General features: G+C 48.6%; 3 protein-coding genes and 1 pseudogene across 3 annotated transcripts; 2 read left to right on the top strand and 2 right to left on the bottom strand.

Annotated features, from left to right (window-relative positions):
- LOC133890556 (L-type lectin-domain containing receptor kinase SIT2-like) lies at window positions 1-2,372 on the bottom strand. The gene has a single exon (XM_062330975.1). The coding sequence runs from the start codon at window positions 2,194-2,196 to the stop codon at window positions 142-144; it is 2,055 nt and encodes a 684-aa protein (XP_062186959.1). The 5' UTR covers window positions 2,197-2,372; the 3' UTR covers window positions 1-141.
- Window positions 2,373-3,974: 1,602 nt separating this feature from the next.
- On the bottom strand, window positions 3,975-6,404 carry LOC133890557 (L-type lectin-domain containing receptor kinase SIT2-like). Its single transcript, XM_062330976.1, has one exon. It carries the CDS (start codon window positions 6,167-6,169, stop codon window positions 4,142-4,144), a length of 2,028 nt encoding a protein of 675 aa, XP_062186960.1. The 5' UTR covers window positions 6,170-6,404; the 3' UTR covers window positions 3,975-4,141.
- Window positions 6,405-9,277: 2,873 nt separating this feature from the next.
- On the top strand, window positions 9,278-13,528 carry LOC133890157 (L-type lectin-domain containing receptor kinase SIT2-like; annotated as a pseudogene).
- Window positions 13,529-14,391: 863 nt separating this feature from the next.
- Window positions 14,392-16,701, top strand: LOC133890023 (beta-hexosaminidase 2-like). Its single transcript, XM_062330455.1, has 2 exons — window positions 14,392-15,392; window positions 15,540-16,701. Exons 1-2 carry the CDS (start codon window positions 14,570-14,572, stop codon window positions 16,478-16,480), a joined length of 1,764 nt encoding a protein of 587 aa, XP_062186439.1. The 5' UTR covers window positions 14,392-14,569; the 3' UTR covers window positions 16,481-16,701.
- Window positions 16,702-19,421: the final 2,720 nt, after the last annotated feature.

Genomic DNA, 19,421 nt, shown 5'->3' with positions numbered 1-19,421 from the left:
ACACGTCTAAGATGTTGGATGTTGGTTTAGTAACTAAAAAGTGACAAAGTTTTATTCAATTCGAAATTACACGCTTGCGTTGAAGAAAGCACTAACTGGGGTCAGTAGCTAGCAAGAAACGGACTACAAGCACCAGCCATATCATCTCCCCTCTGAGAAAATCGTCGAAGAGGATGCCCCGCCGCTGGTCACGGATGAATCGGCTGAGACGACGAACGAATCAAACCCTTGGATCTGCATCAGCCTCATCATGCCGTAGCTCGTGTAGCTTGGTGACAGATCAGGAACCGGCTGGCTGGAGTCCAAGTACTGAACAACTCTTCGCATGCTGGGCCTCACATCGGGCAACGGGTGCAAACACATGATGCCCAAATTCAGCGCGAGGCTTGCCTCCTCCGCGTCGTACCTCTCTTCGAGTCGTGCATCAACCGCGTCGAGAACTGAACCACTGCGATGGCACTCGATCACCCGGTCCACCAGCACGACCCGGCTGTTGTGGTCGTCGTGATGGATTGGCCTCCGCGCGCAAACGACCTCCAAGAGGAACGCGCCGAATGCGAACACGTCGGTCGAGGGAGCTGCCTTCCCGTCGCGCACGAGCTCTGGTGCGAGGTACCCCATGGTCCCAACCACATGAGTTGTCTGAGGATCCGCACTGTGGTCGTACAATCTGGCCAGGCCGAAGTCACCGAGCCGACCATTCATCTCGTGGTCCAGGAGCACGTTGCTCGCTTTGACATCTCGATGGATGACAACCTGCTCCCAGTCCTCGTGTAGATATAGGAGGCTCGATGCGACGCCTTTGATGATCCAGAACCTCTGACGCCAAGAAAGAGCGGGCTTGTCTTGATCGTACAGGTACTTGTCAAGACTACCATTTGCCATGTAGTCATACACCAAGAGAAGTTCACCTCTGCGTCTGCAGTAGCCTAGTAACTGAACGAGGTTCCGGTGTCGAAGGCGGCCAATGCTCACCACCTCGGCGATGAACTCCCTCACTCCTTGCTTCGAATCGTGTGACACCTTCTTCACTGCTATCTCCAAATTGGATGCCGCAAGTACCCCTTTGTAAACTCGTCCAAACCCTCCGACGCCGAGTAAATTCCGACCCTTGAAGCCATCGGTGGCACGAAACAGGTCCTTATACGCGAAGCGATGCGGGCCGAACTCGTCCTCCCAGTCTTCCCGCACCTCGGCGTACCGCCGCCGTCTCCGGACGACCGTGAAGATGGCTGCTAGCGCTGCAGCGACGAGCAATGCGGTGGTGAGCGGCAGCACCACGTCCAAGACCTTGGACCGAGGCTTCGGACCCACGCGTGGCAGGACGGGGAGCTTGGAGAAGTCGAGAGGAGGAGCAGGTCCGTCCAAGCTGAAGCTCCATCCGAGTATGTAGTGGTGCGTGGACAAGACCCCGGTCGCCGATGAGAAGCCGATGTACATCGGATCCGCCACGACCGTGGAAAGATCAACAGCCGTGGAGAGCAGAGGCTTCTTGGGCTTTGGCACTTGGACCGGAGCTAGCGTCACGTCGAGCTGCCTTGCCTGGCCGTCGTAGTCTACCCACACTTGCATCGGCTTACGGCTGTTTAGCGTCAATTCTTGAAAGACGCCGCCGGCTTCGTCGTCATAGTATCCGGCCGGCCGGGCCTGCTCCGATATCAGGCTGTTGACGTCGACCCCGACGTGGTTGCTGTTGATGTCGTGGAACTCGGCGTCGGTTATGGTGTCGAGCTCGACTGCCAGGATGCGGTCGCTCGCCGTGCCGTTGGCCGCGTTGAGGAGGCCCAGGTACTGCCCGGCGTTCGCCGTGGAGAGGTTCGTGGTCGGGGCGACCACGAAGGCGAGGCCGTGAGAGCTCAGCCCGTCGTAGGGGGACACGATGGCGAAGACGAAGCACGTCGAGAAGGACCGAGCCGCCACCGCGCTGGTCTTCGTCGTCGCCGCGGACTTGCTGAGGAAGTGGAGCGGGATGGGGTGGAAGGCGTGGGCTTTCGCCTGGTCTGTGGCGTTGGTGAGCGCGAGGAGGCCGTCGGGCATCACGACGGCGAGCCCGTCCAGCGTAAGGCCCGCCGCGGCGAAGCCCATGTGGATAAACCGGCCGTCGTCGGCCGCCGAGGCCTCATGAATCAAGAGGAGAAGAACGAGGACGAAGGATGCAGACTTGGCAAGCATAGCTTTCTCCGGGACACTTTTCATTGGTGCCGGTGCCAATACGCTTGGCCACAGCCCGTAAGATCGATGCTGGCATCTATCACTGGTTAGCTTTTGCTCGGTTAGTGATCATGCTGCGCAGTTTCTGACCAGGCAAAGAAAGTTCAGAACGGAAAGCGAAATCAAAACAACTAGGTAGCCCCATAGCCGGGCCCGGAATTCAATTTCTCTCTGTTGCAACAATTGGATGTATGCCGTGTTGAATTAGACCGAGGACTCTTTCCGCGTTTGACTACTCCTGCTGCTCAAAGATTCGCCTGTCTCGCTGTGAACTTCCCGGTCAATTCAGGTGGATGAGAGTGGACTCGCTGGAGGACTTGAGTCGGCACTGTAGGGCCTGCCGGCCGGCTGAGAACGAAAGCATGAAACGTACAGGTAGAAGGAGGCGTATGGCACTGCAGTAGCAAGTGGGGCGATGTTATTAATATTATACAGTACTGCCGCCTCTGGTGACAAAAGAGCGCCATTTTAGACCACTTTGACTGTACAGTACTACGCTAATTGGAGTGGTGTGTTTTTGCTCACGGCATTAGTTGGAGTGGCCTAACGTATTGTTGGCAGACATTTTATTTTTCCTATACTCTCCTTTTCTCTTTTTAATATAAAATTGGTAACTCTTTTGCGGTCTATTTGAAAAAAATACCACTTTGAATGCTATTTATTAGTATAAGATACATACAATAGATAATAAAATTTAATATTATAAAACTATTTTTTTAACACATTGATGATTATAATTTAAACATGTTAACACATCGATGATTATAATTTAAACGTGTTAACGGGACGCAACTCAAAACAAAGGTCTTTTGTTATATGGTTTTATTGATGCCAGCTAAACATTTGTCTCATTCATTAGATTCTGCCAGAAATGCTGTCCTGTTCGAATGATTCTGCCAGAAATGCTTGGCATTGTGCCGTGTTGAACGGTGCAATCTTGGACATGGACACATGGTACAAAAGGTGGCCGAAAGAAACCACTGACCATTTAATCCAACTCGGTGGCACACTGGTAGCTACTCTAGATCATGTACACTCCAACTGATAGCGACCGAGACTTAGATCCATTGAAAATTCGGAGAGGTAGAGACTAAACAAGAAACTGTTTCCACGCAACAAAAGAAAAACAAGAAACTGTTCTACCGGACTTAAGGAATCCATGGACTTCCAGGTTCCTCTATGTTGGAATTCAGAGCTCCGTGCAATACTTCTTTTGACTGCCGGTCTACTACCTTTCCTATTGTATTCCTAAAGCTAAGACTGTCTGTGTCGATCGTGGGTCAATTCTGGAGTTGCCTCGGTCTTTGATATGGATCAGTTTCCACCGGTTTGAGAAGGAAATTCACATTTAGTTTGACTGGTTCAATGAGAGTTTTTCAATTGATGCACACCTTGGTACCATGGGGCCATCCCCGATTTGCCAACACGAGAACATCATTCATCTCATTATTGTCATCACACGCGCATTTTAATTTTGTTAAAAGATAATGGAATGGTTTAAAGAACACCCTTGGGGCCGCATCAGAAGAAGCACACAACATTTATTACAATGTTGTAGCATATGCTAAAAAGCACAATTAACTCAAAAGTTTAACAAGCCTACGAAGTTAGACAGCACAAACTGTTGCTAAATCTCCGTCCATGTCTGGCAAAGAGCTCCAGACAGTGACTCTAAAGTATGTCATGCTGGGACATGCGCATTTTACTGTATTTCAAATTAAAGAAAACATAAGATCACCAATTCAGACAGTGACGAAGATCCATGACGAACATAATGATACACTTCTCTCTATTGACAAAAAGAAATCAGGTGACTAATAGTTATCTTTTGTTAATGATGACATATAACCTCACTGCACACAAGAACCCACAACAAAATAGACAATAACCCGTGTAGTTTAACAACTACAGTCCTAACACAAACACCTTATTACCTTCCCCCCGAGAGATCAGAAATGGCACCCACGCTCGCCGATGAGATGCATGGCTTCAGAATCTGGTTGAACTCCCTGCCATACATCCGCTCCAGCATGGCGAAGCTGAGGTACGTATGTGACAAGTCCGGAAGGGGCATGTCGCCGTCGAGATACTGCATGACTTGCCGCATGGTTGGCCTTGCGTTCGGCAATGGGTGTGAGCACAGCAACCCAAGCGTTAGCACTAGAGAGACCTCTTCAGGGTTAAACCCACTTGGTGTCATCGTGTCCGCTGCCTCAGTGATGAAACCTTTGCGCCAATGCTCGGTTACCCAATTGACGAGGACAATACGATTGCTCTGCTCATCTTGCTCGATTGGCCTTCGTCCGCAAGTGACTTCCAGAAGGAACGCACCGAAAGCGAAGACATCGGTTGCCGGAGTTGCCTTGCCGGTGTGACCAAATTCAGGGGCTAGGTACCCCATAGTGCCGACCACATGTGTTGTCTGTGCATCAGCTCCATGATCATACAATCTCGCGAGGCCGAAGTCTCCCAATCGCCCATTCATCTCGTTGTCCAGTAGCACATTGCTTGCCTTAACATCTCGATGGATGACGACTTGCTCCCAATCCTCGTGTAGGTACAGTAGTCCGGATGCCACTCCTCTAATGATGTGGAATCTATGAGGCCAATCTAGTGTACCCTTGCTTCGATCATACAAATATTTATCCAAGCTACCATTCGGCATGTAATCGTAGACCAAAAGAAGTTCACCTTTGCGCCGGCTGTAGCCGAGTAATTGCACGAGGTTGCGGTGCCGCAGTCGTCCAATACTCACGACCTCAGCAACAAACTCTTTCATGCCCTGCCTGGACTCATGTGACACCTTCTTCACCGCAATCTCCATGCCGGACTTGCGGAGAACGCCCCTGTACACACTTCCGAACCCTCCTGCCCCGAGCAATTGCTTGTCACCGAACCCCTTGGTCGCATGGAACAAGTCCTTGTACGAGAACCGGTGCGGTCCGAATGGGACCTCCCAGTCCTCGTGCAGCTCGGCATACTTGAGCCGCCGCTGCACCAGGGAGTAAATCGCGACACCCACGGCCGACACCAGCGTTGCTGATGCTATGGGAAGCACGATTTCCAACACCTTCGACCCAGGCTTGGGCCCTGCAGGCGGCAAGGCTGGAAGAGCTGATATTTTCAGTGCCGGGGCCAGACCGTCCAGCGCGAAGCTCCAGCCGAGCACGAAGTGGCGCGAGAAGAGGACGGCCGTTGCCGACGTGAACCCAACGTACGCCGTGCCCTGCACCACGTCGGAGAGGTCGACGGCGGTCTGGAGCAGCGGCTTCTTGGGCCTGGCCACGCCCAGAGGGGCCATGGTCACGGTGACCTTCCTGGCCCCGCCGTTGTAGTCCACCCAGACTTGCATGGCCTTCCGGCTGATCAAGGTCAGGTTCTGGAATTGCCCCGTGCCGTCGTCGTAGTACCCGGCGTCACTGGCATCGATCGACTTCAGGCTGTTAACGTCGACGCCGACGTGGTTGCTGTTGATGTCATTGAACTCGGCGTTGAAGATGGTGTCGAGCTCCACGGCGAAGATGTGGGCGCTCCGGTTGCCGTTGTCGGTGTCGTTGAGGAGGCCCAAGAACCGACCCGGCAGCGCGGTGGATAGCACCTCCCTGCTCGCGGAGACGAAGAAGGCCAGGCCGTTGCTGCTCAGGTCGGCGTACTGCCCAAAGATGGCGAACACGAAGGTGGTGGAGAAGGACCGAGCGGCGGTGGCGTTCCGGGCGTCCGGGTCCCGGAACGGCAGGGGAGACGGGTGGAACGCGTGGCCCTTCATCTGGAGGGTGCCGTTGGTCAGCATCAGGAGGCCGTTCGCCGTCACCGTGGCCGCGCCGTCGAGGGTGAGGTTCGCGCCCTTGAAGCCGTTGTAGACGAACCGGACGCCATCGCTGCCGGTGGCCGTGACGCCACGGCCCGCAGGCACGAGGAGAAGGAGCAGAGTGGCCAAATGGAAAGGCCCAAGCACCATTGCTTTTGCGTCACTTCGGCGCAGTAGCAGCACAAGGAAAAGCGTACGATGTGCCTCCTCCTTTTGAGGACTCTGTGCCTCCTATTTGAAAGGCTGGCTAGCCTTGAACTTCTGGTCACCCGAACTGGATTTCTGAACGGCAAAATCCTCAGTTTTTGTGTAGGAGTGGACAATCGTAGTAAGATAGGCTGTCGTCGTCAAGATGACTAAGCTCGTGTAAGTTGTAACTGTTGGTAGGGAGGAAAGTTCGGGGCGTCAAGAACGTAGTGTCGCCCACTGAGCTGCTGACTGACAAGTGAAATTCATGGACGGGGTCAAGTAGTTGGTTGCGTCTTCTGTCTGAAGTGAGAGCAATATTTACACCACGCGTACGAAGCCAGGAAGACTACGGAGACGGATCAACTGGTCAAGAGTCAGCCATCACCTGCTGTATCCATGGACGACCTCTAGTCAATTTTTGTCTTGCTTGCTGGCTGGGGAAAGTTGGGACGTGTTTGGATGGGTGGCTCAGTTCGTGTATGCATCCGTCAATACCCTATGCTTATAGGGACGTTCGTTTGGATGCCTGGATCAGCGTTCGAGCCCTGTACTTGTCCATGCAGTTGCATCCGCCCAGTCAAGCTCAGGGAAACGCCAGAATCGACCGTTTCCATCAGGCCTTTCTGAGGAGATGCAAAACACTGTGCATACAAAAAAAATTTATTTAACTTTCAATTTTATTTAGAGGTCTAAAAATTCTAAATATTTTTTGAGCAAATTAGAGGTCACTAATAACCCATTTTAATTAGTTTGATCTTAAAAAATCTAAGTCAATATTTAATTAAAATTCTCCAAAAATTATAAAAAATTTACTAATATTTTTATCCGGTGATGTACTAATTTATATAAATATTTTCAACCTAGGTTATTTGGTAAAAAAGTGAGTTCCTTTTGTAATACAATATATACTCATACAGATAACTAAATACAATATCTTCTCAACCAGACTGAACACATGCAACCAACCAAACAGACCATACTGTATCTCTCCAATCTATCTCAACTCAGCCTGTATGATTTATACAGTCAAGCTGAGGATATGCGAGCCTTGCTGCCTAGTGGAGAATTGGAATCTGGTGAAATGTCAGGACTGGTTCCCAGGAGTTTAGGAAGCAAGGAGGGAGGCCACGGGGATGCGCATTTCATTATCTTTTTAACAAAAGTAAAATGAGATGAATGATGTTCTCGTGTTGGCAAATCGGGGATGGCCCCTTGTACCAAGGTGTGTATCAATTGAAAAACTCTCGTTGAACCAGTCAAACTAAATGCGAATTCCCTTCTCAAACCGGTGGAAACGGATCATATCAAGACAATGGCAACTCCAGAATTGACCCACGATCTAGACAGATAGTCTTAGCTTTAGGAATTCAATAGGAAAATTAGTAGACCGGCAGTCAAAGAAGTAATGCACGAAACTCTGAATTCCAACATAGAGGAGCACAGTACCACTATTTAAAAATACAATCAACCAGTTATTAGGACCGATTTGGTTATCATTGGCAGTGATAAGAAATCACCGCTGATTCATAATCACAACGACCAATAAAATTAACTAGCAGTAATATCATTTATCATTACCAGTTGATTCGAAGAACCGGTAGTGATAGTCGGTAGTGATAAAGAGTATATCATTGTTGTTTCATTCCACTAACCGATATTGATACATCACTACTAGTTCGTAGTTACAACGATAAATTATATCACTCTATCCTCCATGCAACAATTGTAGTTAAACACGAAAAGAGTTCTCGATCTAATTCAACACGTCATACATCCAATTGTTGCAACAGAGAGAAATTAAATTCAGGTGTTCTAAATTTTCTTTGCATGGCACATATGCCATGGTAACCTGTAAATGAGAAGGCAAAGCACCTGCCATTGTAGGGGTGCAAGTAGGGTGAGCTATGCCGCTAACCCACTAGGTGGGCCCGCACCACAAGCCTGCATAGCGCCGTAAAACAGCCCTCCTCACTGTAGCAGTTCATGCAGGCAGGACCACGATTACCAGCAACACTGCAAGGCCACAACAGAGTGGGTGTCCATTGTCGTTCGAACTCCGAATCGAGAATCAGAGTTGCGGATCGATGTGGAGAAGCGCTCTGGCAACAACTGGCTCATCAACCCCTCCATCACCCTTCGCGTCGGTGAGCGAGAAGAGTTGCTCCAGGCCGCCAGGGATGACGCGCTCACACGCATTTGATTTGAGGCAGTTGTGGCAGCGCCGACATGACCCCTAGCTATTCCATGAATGGCACCAATGGGAGGGGGGTACGTCCCGCTACGCGAATGTGATGTTTTCCAAAGTGAGGTTTGTCTGAGGAGCCATCATAGTTGAGCAGGAGGAAACCACTGTCTGTGTCCTCGATGACGTACTCATAGAACGTACCAACATGTCACGCTACGAGGAAGAAGACAAGAAGAAACATGTGAAAAGTGTTGGCAACAATGGCTAAAGATGGGTGCGTGGTATCTCAGTCGAATGCAGAACGAAGGGAGGACAAAAGAGAGTGATAGCAGGAAGGCACCTGCTCACCAGCTGAATCTTCAGTGTATGCTTGGGAGAGGAGAGGATGGAATTCAAGGTAGCTAGGGTAGTTGAGTTGGAAAGCTGCATCAATCGCATCCCATGAACTAAACTAAACTGAACCAGCACAACTAGGTACGTGTAAGCAATGACAGTGGTGGGCTATTTTGCGGGTTCAATGGAACCCGCCAAATATCAACGAGTGGGCAGCCGTAATTCAGATTATTTAACTATTTGCCACTCTTATCGTGTGTCAATTCGGTCTCTTGTTGACATGTGGAGCCACCTAAGCCACTAAGAGTAGGTCAAGGTAGCAAATCTGTTGTCACTCACCTAATAAGAGTGACAAATAGTTAAATACCCACAGTAACCCACCCCACCTGCACCCCTGCACATGTGCCATGGTAACCTGTAAATGACAAGGTGAGCACTTGCCATTGGTCCTAAAAAAAAGTCTCACCCACCAGCTCAACACTCAGTCAGCCATGAATCACTACACCATTAGAAACTACGCAACATGATCACTAACCACGACATGCTATGACAGGCTAAGCATTGATGGCCTCGCTTCATGATTGCCTCAACCATGAACTTCTCCACGAGGAATGCCGGGTAGTACCTTGGCCTCCTCAAAGCCATGAACGACACGGCGAGTGACCGCATCCTGGCGGTCGAGCTCGCAACCATCATGTGAACCTCGAGATCCATGACATCGATAGCGACCACGTCATCATCGATGTCAACATCATCATGTTGGAGCAGGCCCAGCTGGTAGGCTACTATGACGATGCATCTGGCGGCGCCTTACAAGGATTGAAGCTAAACAGCCATAAGCTAATGCAAGTGTGGGTAGACTACGATGGCCAGGCCAGGCAGTTCAACGTGACGATAGCTCTGATGAAAGTGTCAATGCCAAGAAACCTCTACTCTCGCGACTGTTGATCTTTTCACTTTCATGGTGGATTCTGTGTACAACGGCTTCTCGTCAGTGACGAGCATCATGCCCATGCACCACTACATGCTCTCGGATGGAGCTTCAACTTGGACGAACCAGTTCCCATTCTCAACTTCTCCAAGCTTCACGTCCAACCACGTGTGGGTCTAAAGCATTGGACAAAGGTCTTCAATGTCTTGCTGTTGCTGGCCACCGCATTGTTCTTAGTCGCTGTGCTAGTAGCCATCTTCTTGATAGTACAAAGGAGGTGCCAATACGCCAAAGTTTAGGAAGATTGGGACGGCGAGTTCGGTCCAACTTAGAGGTTCTCATACAAAGATTTATTTTATGCCACTTATGGCTTCAAAGATAGGAATTTACTCAGTGCTAGAGGGTTCAGAGAGTATACAAAAAGGGATACTTTCGGCATCCAACTTGGAAGTTGCGGTGAAGAGGGTGTCACATGATCCAAGGCAAGGAGTAAGGGAGTTTGTCGCTGAGGTGGAGAGCATTGGCCGCCTTCGACACCGGAACCTCGTGCAATTACTAGCTACTATAGACATAAAGGTGAACGTCTCTCGGTGTATGACTACATGTCAAATAGCAGTCTTGATAAGTATTTATATGATCAACACATTGTTGTACATAGTGCGATAATAAGAGCATGGATATAAATATTCCAAAAACAAAAATGTAAGAGTAGAATAGCATATACCCATTAAACATGATCTTGAATGATAATAACTACAATACATAAGCACGAATATATGTCATCATGTTTAAAGCATCCAAGGAACAACAAGTGGCTACTATAAGTAATATCGCTTTCAGAAGATAAAAGCAATTGGCCCTGAGACTGTAATAGTCCTACTCTCTAATTGTTTCACTGAACATATCATTAATCAGGTTGTACGTACAAATAGCAAAACTCATAAAAGTAAAACTGCCTCTGTACAGGTATAATTGCACTTCTATTGCTGTTGTTCTAATAAAACAAAGTGTATACACAGAAATATCATATTTTGAACTGAACTAATCCACTAACATAGCAGAGCTATCAGAGAGAATCAAAAACAACAACAACACTTTAGTGCATATGCTCAAATTCAGATGGTGCCCAGACTGTAAAATATGAACTGAATAACAAAACAAGGCACCAATAGGCAAGTATCTGAGGCAGTCCAGCAAGGAACAAAAGTACATATCTCAACTTGAAGTGAGACAAATTATTGTACGACAAGTGCAGCCAGGTTTCAAAACTCAACTAGCATCATGAAGCATTAAGCCACATGCAACCTTTCCGTTCAGATTAACAGGGAGAGGGAGAGAGAGGTGTCAAACCTCAAAACTCATAGTGCAATGGATGCAAAAGAATCAATAAACGAGGCTAGGCATGGCAAGGAAGCTGCTGTCCCAGAAATCTAATTCGCCATCATTGCCGCTGGCGAGGAAGACAGAGATACAAAGCCTCACTGCATCATGCCGGTGCGTGCGAGCGAGCCTCAGCAAACACAGCTCCAATAATCACCAACACAGCAGCTCCTCCACACATTGAAGCACCAGAGACAAAGCACGATCACCTCACGGCTCCAGGTCAAAGATGGCAACAAGAAGGATCAGTGAGGAACAAGAGAGGAAGGGGAAGTTTCTGTGCGTCCCCTAGAGAGAGGGAGTTGGTCTCCAGATATACACCACGACCACGCCATCCAGCCCCACAATTCAAAGAAATCACTGGGCAGTTGCATCGCAGCCGCCACATCTCTGATGCCTGCCCTCTCTCTTTCTCATTTTTTCCCTTCTGCTACTACCCTAGTTGAGAGAGCAGATGCTCCCTTATCCTACTCGTGATGGGCTTGGGCCAAGCATAGGCAAAATCGGGCCAACAAAACCAGCCGAAGGAAAAAAAGCCTAGAAACATTAAAATTCATCAATTTTTCCAAAACACATGCCCGCTCTTTCTTGGCACCAGAGGTACTGAATCATCAGAGGTGTCACACAAGCCTCCTGTATCTACACGAGGATTGGGAGAAAGTAGTTATCCATCGAGATATCAAAGCGAGCAACATGTTTGTGAAATCATGAATGCTGAAAAATTGGATTTATTATGAAATTGGCAAAAGCGAAGTGTTTAGCATAGATATGATATTGTGTGAATTGACGTATGTCAAGTTTGAAGAACTTGTGTTCAGAATTAGTTGTTGGTTTTATTCATGTGCAGATGTGTATTATGAGTGAACGTGATCGGTGATAGAGATCAGAACTAGGTTTAAGGAGAAACCAAGGTCAAGTCAGTCAAGAGTTCATACGGGACGTTCAGGCTAGAAGATAGTGCATGTGAAGATGATCGCATCATGATACGTACATGGACATGTGCAAGCTATGACATGATGGTGAAAGTATATGGTGTAAAGATGGATCATGTCATGTGGTGTATGGATCATGCACGCATGAGTAGATGGCATAGGAGGGCAACATGAGCGCATCGGCCCAACCGAGAGGAGCCCAAGTGGGGGCGCGCGAGTGGGCAAATGGACGAAGCTGAGGCATAGGCGGGGCATGGTTGTCGGATAAGCACAATAGGCCAAATTGGCTACTGTGCCGATTGGTTATAAAGGAGAAGGAACAGAGAGAGAACAGAGTTCAGAGGATTTTTTTTAGCAAAATGGGAAACTCATCTAGGGTTAGAATTTAGTGGAGATTCTTTTAGGATTCTATAGAGATATATCTTGTGAACTTATCCATATAATGAAGATCAAATTTTGTAAGTTGATGAGTTGGTAATTTCGTTCTTTCTCTGTGTTCTTCATTTTTGTCGTTCAATATTGATTTTTGATGGATCATTTGGTTAGTGCAATTTGTCTTAGTTTGATCTATCCAAAATTATCCTAGAGCATAGAGGTAAGGTTCTAAAAATTTTAGTTGGTTAATTATTTGTAATTTTTTTTGCATAATCACAAAATTATGGTTTAATATATTTTCGTCACCATCTGTCACAGTTTGCTTGTGAAGATCATAACTCTTGATCCAGAGATCCGATCGATTTGATTATTGTTAGAATAGTTTTATAATATTAACTAATTTCTACTATTAAAATTTAAGGGCAATCGGACTGATAAATATTTCTATATATCATTTTTAGTGGCGTGATAATAGTTTGTCCCAAATTGATTATGAGATTAAATTAAATTTTCTATTACGATGAATTAAAATTTGAATTTGGTTTCTGTAATCCTTCACTCCTTTGATTATATATTTTACGTGTAATCAATCATACAGTGCTCTTGAACCATGCGATGAACGGCCGACTCGGTGACTTCGGCTTGGCCATGATTGTACGACTACAGCACCGATCCTCAGACCGCACACGTTGTTGGGACCATGGGCTACCTTGCACCAGAGCTCGCGCGCGCGGGGAAAGCAACACCCTTAACCGATGTGTTTGCATTCGGCGTCTCACTCTTGGAGGTCGCCTGTGGGCGGAGGCCAATTCATCATGACGATCACAACAACCGGGTCGTGCTGGTAGATTGGGTGATCGAGCACCATCACAACGGCTCCATCCTCGACGTGATGGATCCACGGCTTGTGGGAAAGTACGACACCGAGGAGCTAACCCTTGTGTTGAAACTGGGTTTGATGTGAGCACACCCGTTGCCCAATGTGAGGCCACGCATGCGAAGAGTGCAATGCTTGCACTCTGGCCAACCGGTTCCTGATCTGTCACCAGGTTATATGAGCTATGGTATGATGGTGCTGATGCAGAACGAAGGGTTTGATTCATACGTCGTCTCATCCGATCCATCCATGGCGAGCTGCGAGCATTTGAGCATCCTCTGTGACTGTTCTCTCGGAGGGAAGATGATCCGACTGGTGGACTTGTTTGTCGTCAGTTGTGTGCCTTCACCCCGATTATACTCTTCTGTAGTAGCTCCTTGTGTCTCCCCGTCTTGTTTTGGTTCTGTTTTTCTTTCTGAAATGACATACATTTGGAAACAGAGAGCATCATGCATTTATGCTAGTTGAAATGTCACGATGCCTGCAAAAACATATCGTTCCTTAAACGGCCCCTTTGTTTTCCGATTTTCGCCTTCCAAACGAACAGCCCTAATCAACTGCCGCGGCGACGTTAATCAGCAAGCTTCGTCAACCGCCAAATGGATGGCATGCAAACCACTCCGTTCCGGCCAGTACTTCATTCGCGACCACACTTACTTAACTCGAGCCAGCGCGTTAGGATACTCAAGTTACAATACTCAACCTTGGAGTTTACGTCAATAAGTGAGACACCTTGGGGTTTACGTTCGCCGTTTAGCTTGCGCGACGGAGTTTTGTGGCATAATCAATTCATCCATGATCAGGTTCCATTTGTACTGGTCGAAACAGAGATCGTGTTGACTTGACGTGTTCGTCGCGTTCCTCTAGCCTCTAGTCCAGAGGAGACGCTGTGGCATAGCTGCAAGCGGGCCAGATCCCCGCTATGACTACAAGGTGGATGATTAAATTTTCTTTTTAAAGTGATGTATATGTAAGACATCTCTAGCTTAAAAATTAAGATATTCCAACCTTTAGTTGGATAAGTGAGACACCTTGTCATTTTTATTATGGGTTCTGCAACGGCAGGAGTGGTTTAACAGCTGATTTTGTTATCGTGGCCTTGGAGTTTACGTTGGAGTAAACTCGAAGGCCGGCATCACATATGAAACGCAACCGAAGACGAAGATTTTAAACATGTTCTTGGACAAGGAAGAGGTAGGAGAAGCAGACGAACGCTAGCGCCAAGAACACCTGGTAGAGCCACTTGGAGTCGGCAGCGAGCAGTACGCAATTCAGACGATTATCTCCGTAGCCAGACCATCACTTATTTATAGCGAAGAACCTTGACGTCGAACAGCATACCAATCAGATGATGCAGCGCAGAGCAGCTCAATCCAAAGCCCTAATGGCGGCGTCCCTTCTCCTTCAGCTGCTGCTCTTGCTGGGCTCGGCGCTGCTCTCTTGCGCGGGCACGTCGTTCCCCGTCAATGTCTGGCCCAAGCCGGCGTCCATGTCGTGGGCGGAGCCTCACATGGCCGTGCCCGTGTCGCCGTCGTTCCACATCGTCGTCTCGTCCGGGAACCCGTACCTCGTCTCGGCTGCGGAGCGCTACGCCAGGCTGCTGTTCGCGGAGCGGTACCGGCCCATCGTCCGGCCGGCGGTCAACGTCACCACGGGGAGCGCGCTGGGGAAGCTCACCTTGGCCGTGTCCGACCTCGCCGCCCCGCTCCAGCACGGCGTGGACGAGTCCTACACGCTGGAGGTGCTCCCCACGGGTGCTGTGGCGACCGTCACGGCGGCCACCGCGTGGGGCGCCATGCGCGGGCTGGAAACGTTCTCGCAGCTGGCGTGGCGGGGCGCCCGGGACCTGCTGGTGGTGGCCGCCGGAGTGCGCGTCGAGGACCGCCCGCTGTACCCGCACCGCGGGCTGATGCTCGACACGGGGAGGACATACTTCCCCGTGGCCGACATCCTGCGGACCATCGACGCCATGGCGGCCAACAAGATGAACGTGTTCCACTGGCACATCACGGACTCGCAGTCGTTCCCCATCGAGCTGCCGTCCGAGCCGGAGCTCGCGGAGAAGGGCTCCTACGGCGAGGACATGAGGTACACCGTCCACGATGTCAAGCGCATCGTCGAGTTCGCCATGAGCCGCGGCGTCCGCGTCGTGCCGGAGATAGACTCGCCAGGTAAGCACAGTGCTACGGAGCCAGTGGTAGTGCTGTTTTCCAGCTTCCTCTGCTTCGATATTGCTTTCTACGGCCCTATGCTGTCGAGGCCCAGTTTCTCGCACTAGAAACACAGCCCAGTCAGCTAATCTTTCGCCGTCGTTTCAGGCCACACAGCGTCGTGGGCCGGCGCGTACCCGGAGGCCGTGTCCTGCGCGGGAAAGTTCTGGCTGCCCGGCTCCGACTGGAACAACCGTCTCGCGGCCGAGCCGGGCGCCGGCCAGCTGAACCCGCTGGCGCCCAAGACGTACGAGGTCATCGCCAACGTCGTCAACGACCTGACCTCCCTCTTCCCGGACGGCTTCTACCACGCCGGCGCCGACGAGGTCACCCCGGGGTGCTGGAAGACGGACCCCTCGATCCAGGCCGACCTGGAGCGCGGCGGCACCCTGAGTCAGCTCCTGGAGCGCTACGTCAGCGCGGTCCACCAGCTTGTCGTGTCCAAGAACCGCACGGCCGTGTACTGGGAGGACGTGCTGCTGGACGCGGCCGTGAACGTGAGCGCGTCGTTGATCCCGCCGGCCACGACCATCCTGCAGACGTGGAACAACGGGCCCAACAACACCAAGCTCATCGTGCAGGCCGGGTACCGCGCCATCGTCTCCTCGGCGTCCTTCTACTACCTCGACTGCGGCCACGGCGACTTCGTCGGCAACAACAGCATCTACGACGACCCGAACAGCGACTTCAACACCAGCGGCGGGTCCTGGTGCGGGCCGTTCAAGACGTGGCAGCGGGTGTACGACTACGACATCGCGTATGGGCTCACCCCGGGCGAGGCCCAGCTGGTCATCGGCGGCGAGGTGGCGCTGTGGACGGAGCAGGTCGACACGACGGTCCTGGACAGCCGGGTCTGGCCCAGGGCGTCGGCGATGGCGGAGGCGCTGTGGTCCGGCAACCGCGACGCGTCCGGCAGGAAGCGGTACGCCGAGGCGACCGACCGGCTCACCGACTGGCGGCACCGCTTGGTGGGCAGAGGGGTCCTCGCCGAGCCCATCCAGCCGCTCTGGTGCCGCACACGCCCCGGAATGTGCAACGCGGTTCAGTAACGACCCGGCAAGGCAACAAGCCGCTTTGGTGCCGTCCGTTCTTAACTACTGTCAAGCACACCTGCAGGCGACTATTTATCATATCCTACGTGTTAAATTAAACAAGTTAAAGCGTGAGTGCTGATTGTGCAAGTTGTTTTTGTACTCGTGCCACCGTTCGACACTATTTGTTTGTTCTTTTGTTTAATTATTTAAAGTGAAGTGGACGGCATGTTATCTTATTAAGTGGATTTTGTGTACCTTGAAAACCGGCTTCATGCATATGTGGGCTCAAGTTTAGTTGGTTTAGAGTTTGAAGGTACGTTTAGATTATCAAGTTCGGATATTCTTGATGTGAATTTAAATATCTATTTTTAAAAAATAATTAGGTGTATCTAGACGTTTTAGTGATGAAAGTGTACTTCTATTATTAAAAAATGCATGTGTGGGCCCATGTCATTCAGCGATTAGCGACACCATTGCTTGTAGCCTTGTACTGGTGCTCGAATTAATTAAAGATCGAGCTGGAGTGTTGATGTAACGCTTGAATTGTTTGTGCTTCAAGGACTGGTATGATGTGCTTGTTTGTGGCGATTATTTGTTTGAAGAATGCTTTTGTCAATTATCGCTCTTTCCCGTGGAAAATTATGCATTGTCATTTTAGGCTTTCTTGTTGTGACACGAGATGCTTTTCACATTTGAGCATCAGACAAGAGGCATCAAAGGCGGGCAAACTGCCTCGCAGCAGAACTAACCAAATTTGGTCACTGGCTCTAAACCTCCGAATAGACGCATAGTCCATTAGGTTATGCTATGCTATTTCGACAGTGATTATAAGATTCTCTTTGTATTAGACGTGTAGTTGTGTATGAAGCTTTGGATTGTGTGGTCATTGGCCACAAGAACACTTTTGTAGGTAGACTTGAGCAAATCCAGCCCCGCTTGGTTCGGGCAACACAGCTCGATTTCAGCCCCGCTAGAAAATGTTTTGAAGCATTTTTGGTTGAACTTGAACAACAACGAGCTCAAAGCAGGGGCGAAGGTACATGGAGAGTAGGAGGTGTGAATGTACCCACACAAAAATCGAAAATCAATATCAACTCTCAGAATTTTACCTCTATCGCACCCCCACGACTTAAACTCCTACACCCACAGCAGGCCGCACAGGCTGATATCAAGCGTAAAGCTATGCGTGGGTAAGATCCTACACTCCCCTCCATTTTGCTCTAGCTTCGCCACTGGCTCAAAGTGAACGCGAACCGATCTAAGCATGAACCAATACAAATTCTTTTATTAAGTTATATATGGTATGATTGACTTACTGATAAGGTCTTGAGGCAGAAGCCTTTAGGCGTGAATGGAATCAAGCATTTCACATGTCGCCTTGTAGTTTTCATGATCACTAAGTAGGAGGATTTTTTTTCGGCTTGGGGGCTTCTAGATGTGCCACGGGGTAGGGGGCTTGAGCCCCTTTCGCTCTATAATGAGTCTACTTTTTTTTGTTGGTATCCTAAATGAGAACGGTCATCCTAACAGGATAATCAAACTAGCGGCAATATTTTTCATTTTCCTATTTTAGGAGGGTTCATTTGCTTGGAGTCTCTGTGTTTAGTCGCCAAATTACAAATCGTGTGGCATGATTAGAGTTATTTAATTAGGAATCTTGAATAGCGATTATTTAAGACTACCAAAATGTGTTTTGCCTGCCATACAAGAATCTTGAAATCAACACGTATGTAAATAGGAATTATTTACATTTAAAGATGTCACACCAAATATTAAACACTTTGTGTGTAATATTGGACGAGCAGTATCCAGGATATCCTGATCGCGGCGCTACATCGTCGGACCTTTGTCATCACCCACACTTGAAAGGGACCTCGTCGAAGTGCGGATGACTGATAGCTTGTCTTTAATCGTCGAGATCAAGAACAGATAGCATTATAGATGAAAAAAAGGAATTGGACTACATGAGCTAGGCAAAGATACGAAAGGTATTGTAAATTATGTTTGATTGATCGATTGATGTTTTAATCGGTCACAACCCTCTCATATTTAAAGGGGGGCATGTCTTAGCCATACAAGATTAGGACTCCTAATTTAAACCGAATAAGACTTACAGATATGATCCGGCTATGACATATGAGTCTAAACATTCTATAACTAACATATCTTTCCTATTTGACCATGTAAACTCCTATATATCTAACTGAATATCATTTATTATAGCTCGGCATTCCTTAATTTGACTATGTTCTTGATCCGAACATATGTTCGTGTCGCCTGGTCGCTGGTCATGGTATTGTTCATCTAATCGGTGGTAATGTTTATCTGGTCAGAGGTACTATTTATGTCACTGTTTATCTGACTTGAGTACTATTCACTGGTCGGAGGTATTATTTGCAGGTCAGAATTACTGTTCCTGGTCGAAGGTATTGTTCACTGGTCGGAATTATTATTCTGAATCGGAGTTACTGTTCACTGATCGGAGGCACTATAAATACCAAATCTTATTATCAACGCATGCCCCCTCCCCTATTTTTTTGAAGCTTGGTCACTAAAAAACATACCATCTTGCTTTCTACCCCACTAAGGGTGATGATTAAGACATCGGCCATGGATATTCATTAGGACGATGATAATCAATACATCAGCCATATTTCTTTAAGCATCTTGCCACACACTAAGATAAAATTTCTTCACATATCGCCTGTTAATAGCTTTAAGCAATTGCTCCCCTTGCAAACTTTCTAGTAAATAATAATTTCTAGGGATGATACTTACAATTTTGTATGGACCTTCCCAACTCAAAGACCATTTGCTAAACTTGTTATCTTTTGATCATATAGGCAAAATAGTCTTCCAGATAAGATCATTTATTTGAAATGACTTTGCTTTTACCTTCTTGTTGTAGGCTTTGACTATCCTCATCTTGTCTTTATCGATCTCCCTCAAAGCCTTC

The sequence above is a fragment of the Phragmites australis genome, chromosome 14, assembly GCF_958298935.1.
Source record: "Phragmites australis chromosome 14, lpPhrAust1.1, whole genome shotgun sequence".
NCBI classification, from domain to species: Eukaryota; Viridiplantae; Streptophyta; class Magnoliopsida; order Poales; family Poaceae; genus Phragmites; species Phragmites australis.
Note: the sequence above shows the minus strand (reverse complement) of the source record. Positions and strands in the feature narration are given on the sequence as shown.